The sequence below is a fragment of the Notechis scutatus genome, chromosome 1, assembly GCF_049901735.1.
Source record: "Notechis scutatus isolate UNSWTSFEM ecotype Mainland chromosome 1, rNotScu1.2, whole genome shotgun sequence".
Taxonomy (NCBI): Eukaryota; Metazoa; Chordata; class Lepidosauria; order Squamata; family Elapidae; genus Notechis; species Notechis scutatus.
The window spans coordinates 274,874,692-274,882,661 of NC_142009.1; the positions used below are offsets into that span (position 1 = coordinate 274,874,692).

Genomic DNA, 7,970 nt, shown 5'->3' on the forward strand with positions numbered 1-7,970 from the left:
TTCATGTTTTCTCCAAGTTTTTATTACAAGAAAGGCGAATAACTTTATATGACTGAAGAGTATAATATTCATCTGCAAACATAATTAAATTGCACTTCATCCAGAAGATGATGTGAATGTATTTGCTGCTTCTGTGAAGGGCCAACTGGAGAAAATGACCAATCATTTCATTATCTTTCAGATAGTAGATACAGGATTGACAGTATAAATTAACTCATCCTAAATTATACAACTCATGCAGAAAAATCAAATTGCCTACTACTGTGTTATGTGACTGGAGCAAGCTGCTGATTTCTAGCTGCAGTCCAATTTAGAAACTTGCCTTTTTTTCAACTGCTCTAAATTTTTCTTACCTTGCTTTTAAATTGTTCTTATTTTTATCCTTATCAAATTTCATTGCCCTTGTTAAAATTAGTAAGATAACATGAATGTTGCTCCTCAGTTAAAATGAGTTTGGAAGTTCAAGAAATTCTAAACCAGTATTTGCAGATCGAAATATGTGTGATTCCGCGGAGAACACTGTTTTTGCACTGTTGGTGAAATGTTTCAAGTGAAATAAATTGCTAACGCTTGGTAAGACGTCTCATAACTCCTGAAGTCGCAAAGTTTGACTACTAGTCTGATGCATCCAAATCCGACCTTGAACTCCCCGTTTCGGAAGCCTGCTCTCTGCGATCGATTGCTACGGTCTCTCGCGCCTTAACCTGGAGTATCTTGACTTGAAGAGAAGGGCACCGAGCTTTGCTTCTAGTCCCGACGTTCAAGCGGCTCGTGCAAAGAGTCCGGACATTCCCGGGGAGTCCATCATGTGGCAAAGAGTGATGGGCAGAGCGTGGGAGTTCCGCCTGGTGTCGTTGCGCGGGCCGGGCCACCCTTTGGGGAAGTTCTTTCCCAAAAGCTGTGACCGAAGAGGACTAATAACGATGTCGGTCACTCCGGCTGTAGGCTTGGCTGATCAGCCCGCCAAAGTGGCGATCGAAGGACTGGCGCCTTTGCAGGGAGTGACGCTCCGGGCTCTAGTAGTGAACGGGCAGGGCAGCCTCTTCGACGCCTGCGCGCATTACCAAGCGGATCAGCAGGGGGGAATAGACCTGTCCAGAGATGTTTGTAGGGGAGGGGATTATGTCGGCGTTGAGCCCATGGGGCTGTTTTGGAGCCTGTCCCCCGCTACCATGGAGAAGCCCTACCAAAGGCTGGAGCCCGAGGACGTGGAGAGTCCCGTGAAAGTGCAGATCACGGTGCATCAGGAATATAGTCAGCCCGGGGCCATCCCCGGACAGGTGCTTGCTCAAACGAGCGTGGAGAGGTGGTTCACTCTTCCTGACGTGAGAAGGATTAGGTTGAAGGAAGGTGCGATAAGAGGCAGTTTATTCCTTCCGCCAGGTGAGTAGAGGAGGAGAAACTTACGATGATGGTGGTTCAGGCTCTCCTGAGTTAGGGCATTTCCTCCATCAGTTGTCTTGACAACTGATTCTGGACTTTTGCAGTCTCCGTCGAGGCAACCAAACGGGAATAAGCAGTGGGACATTTGTGGTAAGATACCAAAAAAAAAAAAAGATAGGGTTGATGGGCAAAGCTCAGGTATCTTGAACAAATTCAAAGCAGAAATAATAATATCCTTTCCATAACACAAGGGATTAAGCATGCATTGAATTCTAACCCATGGCAGTCATACCAAAAATACTTTTAAAATGAGCTTATTTCAATATTTTAAAAAAGCAATTTAAAAAATCCTGTTAATAATGTCCAGGCCCAACACATTTGATCAATATCTACTCCTATTAGGGAACGGCCCATTTCCAGGTGTGATAGACATGTTTGGTGATGAAGGTGGGTTAATCGAATTCCGATCCAGCCTTCTGGCAACCCATGGCTTTGCAGCTCTTTCCTTGCCATATTTTAATTTTGAGGATCTCCCAAAAGCCATGGATGATTTTCGTCTTGAATATTTTGAAGAGGCAGCCAGGTTTTTGTTGCGCCATCCGAAGGTGAGTGATGTGAACAAAACTTCTCTGTTTATAATACAATTTGCACCAAGGCAACATGAACAATTTTTTTCCAATGGATTCTGAAAAAAAAATATATGAGGAAACTAAAGAAAACTTATGCAAGTATCAGCCTCTTGTTTTGCCAGGAAACATACATTACTGTTAGATGTTATGTTCAAGCTCCCACATATAGATACTGGTAACAAAATGGTTAGTGCTTGTATAAAGGTAAAAAGATAAAGGTTTCCCATCCAGTCGTGTCTGATTCTAGGAAGCAGTGCTCATCTCCATTTCTTAGCTGAAGCCACGGAATGCTGTTACCTTCCTGCCAAACTGGTACCTATTTATCTACTTGCATTTGCATGCTCTTAAACTGCTAGGTGGACAGGACCAGCACTTGTATAGCCAGGCATTTTTCTGCACATAAAAAGAATGAGTGGGAAAACTTTACAGGAGGTAGAAAAAGTCAGAGGCCATAAAATTACTGAGAGAATTTTGGATGTAAACTTACTTAGGTTTACAAGAAACCTGGTTTCAAAATCTTCTGCATTAATATTTTGTGTATAAAAGTATGCATAATTGTGATACTAAGCAAATAGATATCAGTTTAAAATAGGATTTCATGTACTGATTTGATTCTCAGTGATAATCATTTTCTATGACAAAAGACATAAATTCATTTAATATATTTTAAACATTTTTCTTTGTGAAATCTTTGTCAAAATCTGGTTTGTTTCCAAGAAAACTATGGAAACATACCTAATAATCACACCATATTACAAAGATTTAATCACACACAAAGATAGATATTCATTTTCTGAACAAAGTAGGGTTGTTCTCCCCTATACCACCCCAACACAGGGATAGGGTAGAGGAGAACAACCCAACTTTCCTTATACTTTTGCTCATAAATCTTTTATTCAGAATATTTTGAAGAGAGTTTGTTTAGGTTAGCCCTAAAAATAATTTAATATATAGGAATCGCTCTACCGTTCTGAAAGCAGTATGCAGTACAAAATAGAAAAGCAACTTTTGAGGGAGCAGATAGATTATATTATTTTATTTTTATTTTGAAAGAGAGATACATTATATAGTCCTATTATAAATATACTAAGCTTTTACTCATTGAGGTTTCTTTATTCGCCAATATTTCTAACAAATGAGCCTGAGAGGCTCAATGGCACTTATTAATAACGTAATTTATATAATAAATATCTTTTTGAAAATAGTTAATAAAACATTTGCATTCTTTTTAATTCTGTTCAATAATTTAACCCATGCTTTTTGATTCATGAAGGTTAAAAAACCAGGAATTGGTGTTATTGGAACTGGGAAAGGAGGAGAACTGGCTTTGTCAATGATGACCTTCCTTCCAGAAGTAGTGGCTGCTGTCTGCATTTCTGGCTGCAGTTCAGTCACTGCCACTGCCCTTCATTATGGAAAAGAGACTCTGCCTGGGCTTTGCTTTAATATGAGCAGGATCAAGATTTTGGACAATGGAATATTTGATATTTATGAGGCTTTGGATGACCCAAGGAATCCAGCCAATTCACAGTCCCGGATCCCCATTGAAAAGGCAGAAGGCCACTTCCTTTTTGTGGTCGGAGAAGATGATCACAATTGGAAGAGCTCCTTGTATGCTGAAATAGCTACTACATGCCTACACCAGCATAAGAAGGCCAATTTTAATCTCTTGAGCTACCCTGGAGCAGGCCATCGAATTAATCCATCTTTTTCTCCTGTTTGCCTGGTAGCTTTAGACCGTGTTCTAGGGGTGCCTATTCTGAGTGGTGGAGAGAGCAAAGCTCACGCCCACGCGCAGGAACATTCCTGGGGAAAGATTCTTGAGTTCCTGAATTTGCACTTGAAATGAGCAGGTGGATCGTTGAACACTGAAATTGAGAGAGAAAAGTTCCAAAGAAGACAAAGAAATAGTCAGAAACTGAGCAAGAAGGATGGGCAGAGATAACATATAAAATATATGCCTTGGGTTATATTATGAACAGAATAGATAACAAAATGAGGTTAGTTCAGATGGAGTGGTCAAAAGTATATTTTTTTAGAAATGTAATTTAGAGTACTGCAGCGAAGAATCACTTTGTTTATAGTATTACAAATGTCAGTTAACTCCTAAAACAATGCAACAAATTACACACAGCCAGTAGCACCGAGTGTGGCTTCTGCCATTTTGAGATCATATATCCAAAATATAACTATTTCCTGCCTTCTGGCAATTTTATGTTTTTGGAATATAACTTCAGCACACATAGCAAGTACCGTATTGTTAACTTGAATAGAGAACACAAATGAGAGGTGGATATTATAATTTACAATGCTATATGAAGTCGCCTGCAAAGGGTATTAGCCAATTTAATATGAAAGATTTCTTTAGCTGGTAATCAAATTATACTGACTTTTACAACACAGATACCTTTTTTCATAAGACACCAAGACAGATTATAGCTTATGTGTAAGTCCAGCAAAAATCAACCTTGCCAAAAGTGCCAAAATCTTTAGTTAGAATCAGATTTTTAAAAAACAACATAACACATAGTAAAATTTCAAATTTTACTAGGACTGAAATTTGCAATTTTAACTAAAATGTACTTCCAAAATATGCAAACTATCCTATTAAAATGTTTAGAGTATGTCCGTTTTTATGGCTTGCTCACTATAGGAATGCTCTTATCACCAATCATTATAGTGACAAAAATATTTTATCTGCTCTGCATATTGATACCACCTAAATTGACATTTATAATGGTTCTAAGAATAAATTGTCAAACGTTTAATGTTTAGTATGAAGTATTACTAAAACTCTTCTTTAAAGTGTATTTTATTGCAATTTCTCAAGCACTATCTACATATTACTAAAATTCTCTTGTTTGTGTGTATCCAGTACCTCGATGAAACTGCACTGTAGAGCAACAGTTTTTGAACTAACATTTTGAACCTCAAATGAGCTAATTTACAGAATGCATCCAAAATCCAGAACCTATGACGCCTGTGGAATTGAAATTTGACAAATTCCATAAAACATTTTATGACTTAATACAAAATATCATAAAACATTTCAAGTGGACAGTTCCTAATGTTTGACTTTGCTATACAGTTCAACATGAGCTGCTTTTAAGACAGATACATCTCTGAATATCTCCCTGAATTTCTAAGAATTTTTCCAGTGAAGGCTGTACATTAGAAACTCTACCATTAAAGTATCTGGTAAGGAAATATCACTGAAACAATGACATGATGGTTCACAGCTTGTCTAGTACTTTCTAAAATTACGCCTAAGTTCAATAACTTTATGCACAAACATACTTGCTTTTCTACTGGGGGAAAAACACATCTTCTAAAATTAAACCAATAATTCTTCCAAAGTGAAATGGGTACAATAATAGTGTCACCAGGAATAAATTACCGGTATATGTAACAATATGTCTTATCCCCAAGCTCAGAAAACAAAACCATTCACACAGTAGTTAATGATGGCAAAGAAATTGGTATTAGTGAGTTCAAACAAGCAGACACAACATTTTATTCCAGTTTAGGACTCTGGAAATTGAACAAAACTTTGATGTACTGAAATTCAGTAGTAGTGGTTCAACTTAAAAGCTACCTCAGTCAACTACAGGTGAAACTCGAAAAATTAGAATATCATGCAAAAGTTCATTTATTTCAGTAATGCAACTTAAAAGGTGAAACTAATATATGAGATAGACTCATTACATGCAAAGCAAGATAGTTCAAGCTGTGATTTGTCATAATTGAGATGATTATGGCTTACAGCTCATGAAAACTGCAAATCCACAATCTCACAATATTAGAATATTGTGAAAAGGTTCAATATTCTAGGCTCAAAGTGTCCCACTCTAATCAGCTAATTAAGCCATAACACCTGCAAAGGGTTCTTGAGCCTTTAAATGGTCTCACAGTCTGGTTCAGTAGAAATCACAATCATGGGAAAGACTGCTGACCTGACAGTTGTGCAGAAAACCATCATTGACACCCTCCATAAGGAGGGAAAGCCTCAAAAGGTAATTGCAAAAGAAGTTGGATGTTCCCAAAGTGCTGTATCAAAGCATATTAATAGAAAGTTATGTGGAAGGGAAAAGTGTGGAAGAAAAAGGTGCACAAGCAGCAGGGATGACCCAGCCTGGAGAGGATTGTCAGGAAAAGGCCATTCAAAAGTGTTGGGGACTTGCACAAGGAGTGGACTGAGGCTGGAGTCAGTGCACCACACACTGACGGATCCTGGACATGGGCTTCAAATGTATTCCTCTTGTCAAGCTGCTCCTGAACAACGTCAGAAGCGTCTTACCTGGGCTAAAGAAAAACAGACCTGTCCTCTTTTCTGATGAGAGCAACTTTTGCATCTCATTTGGAAAACCAAGGACCCAGAGTCTGGAGGAAGAATGGAGAGGTACACACTGCAAGATGCTTGAAGTCCAGTGTGAAGTTTCCAGAGTCTGTGTTGATTTGGGGAGCCATGTTATCTGCTGGTGTTTGTCCACTGTGCTTCATTAAGTCCAGGGTCAATGCAGCCATCTACCAGGAGATTTTGGAGCACTTCATGCTTATTTCTGCAGACAAGCTTTATGGGGATGCTGACTTCATTTTCCAGTAGGACTTGGCACCTGCCCACACTGCCAAAAGCACCAAAACCTGGTTCAATGACTGTGGGATTACTGTGCTTGATTGGCCAGCAAACTCGCCTGACCTGGACTCCATAGAGAATCTATGAGGCATTGCCAAGAGAAAGATGAGAGACATGAGACCGAACAATGCAGAAGAGCTGAAGGCCGCTATTGAAGCATCCTGGTCTTCCATAACACCTCAGCAGTGCCACAGGCTGATAGCTTCCATGCCACGCCGCACTGAGGCAGTAATTGCTGCAAAAGGGGCCCAAACCAAGTACTGAGTACATATGCATGCTTATACTTTTCAGAGGTCCGATATTGTTCTATGTACAATCCTTGTTTTATTGATTGCATGTAATATTCTAATTTTCTGAGATTGTGGATTTGGGGTTTTCATGAGCTGAAAGCCATAATCATCTCAATTATGACAATGGCTTGAACTATCTTGCTTTGCATGTAATGAGTCTATCTCATATATTAGTTTCACCTTTTAAGTTGCATTACTGAAATAAATGAATTTTTGCATGATATTCTAATTTCTTGAGTTTCACCTGTATGTGCTGCACTGCATATTAAAACAATGAAAAAAGTAGGAAAAAGTATTACAAGTATTTCTTGCTGTATCAGGAAAAAGCAAGAACTAAAAAAAAAATCCCAATATCAGTAGGACATCCTGAAAGACCTACCTTTAAAGGGCCTTTAATGTTATTTAATATATCTGATGTATCTGATACTGATTAATTTATCTGGTTAATTGGAAAGTGGTTCAGAAAAGTTTTGTCACAATATGCCAATACTACTGTTTTTCTTTACATCTGGAATAGTCCGATACAATTTCTGATCTGAAATATATTTTTAGCCAGGAAATGTTTCTTCAGCATTTTTGCAAATCAGGTGAAACACTATTTACATTCAAAAGCTTGATCGTTGAAAAAAAAAAAGATCTTTGCTTTTACTTTTGGGGAAATATGTGACAGCATCAGATCACTAAAAAGCACTGAATTTCACTCCTCTGTAAACAGATGTTACCCTGACCGCTCTGATGAAAGCGGAAATATAATCTGACAACAAACAAATATTCAATGAATTAAGGAGATCATATCTGGACTATAAAAATCCGGACGATCGTGGCATCAGAGAACTCCTCCGGATTTTTGAATCCCAATCATGACATGTCTCGACAATTTTTGTCCTTTCTTCCCTTGATAACGACAGTCACTTTCTGCTATTGCTTATTTAGGGCTTCCACCCACCTACCCACGCATGCGCACAGATACGCTCACGCATACGTCTCATTAAAAAAAAAAAAGTAAACCGAATTGCTGCGGCCAACGTGGTTCAA

At 38.5% G+C, this 7,970-nt stretch overlaps 1 protein-coding gene across 1 annotated transcript; it reads left to right on the top strand.

Annotated features, from left to right (window-relative positions):
• Positions 1-580: 580 nt before the first annotated feature.
• LOC113414272 (acyl-coenzyme A thioesterase 1-like) lies at positions 581-4,779 on the top strand. The gene is made up of 3 exons (XM_026671068.2): positions 581-1,383; positions 1,786-1,988; positions 3,286-4,779. Exons 1-3 carry the CDS (start codon positions 807-809, stop codon positions 3,859-3,861), a joined length of 1,356 nt encoding a protein of 451 aa, XP_026526853.1. The 5' UTR covers positions 581-806; the 3' UTR covers positions 3,862-4,779.
• Positions 4,780-7,970: the final 3,191 nt, after the last annotated feature.

Bases quoted from the DNA above. Each gene is read 5' to 3' on its own strand.
- LOC113414272 (XM_026671068.2), top strand. From the start codon at position 807: ATGTGGCAAAGAGTGATGGGCAGAGCGTGGGAGTTCCGCCTGGTGTCG. The intron at 1,384-1,785 runs GTGAGTAGAGGA...TACTCCTATTAG, and splicing joins CAGTTTATTCCTTCCGCCAG to GGAACGGCCCATTTCCAGGT. The intron at 1,989-3,285 runs GTGAGTGATGTG...TGATTCATGAAG, and splicing joins TTTTGTTGCGCCATCCGAAG to GTTAAAAAACCAGGAATTGG.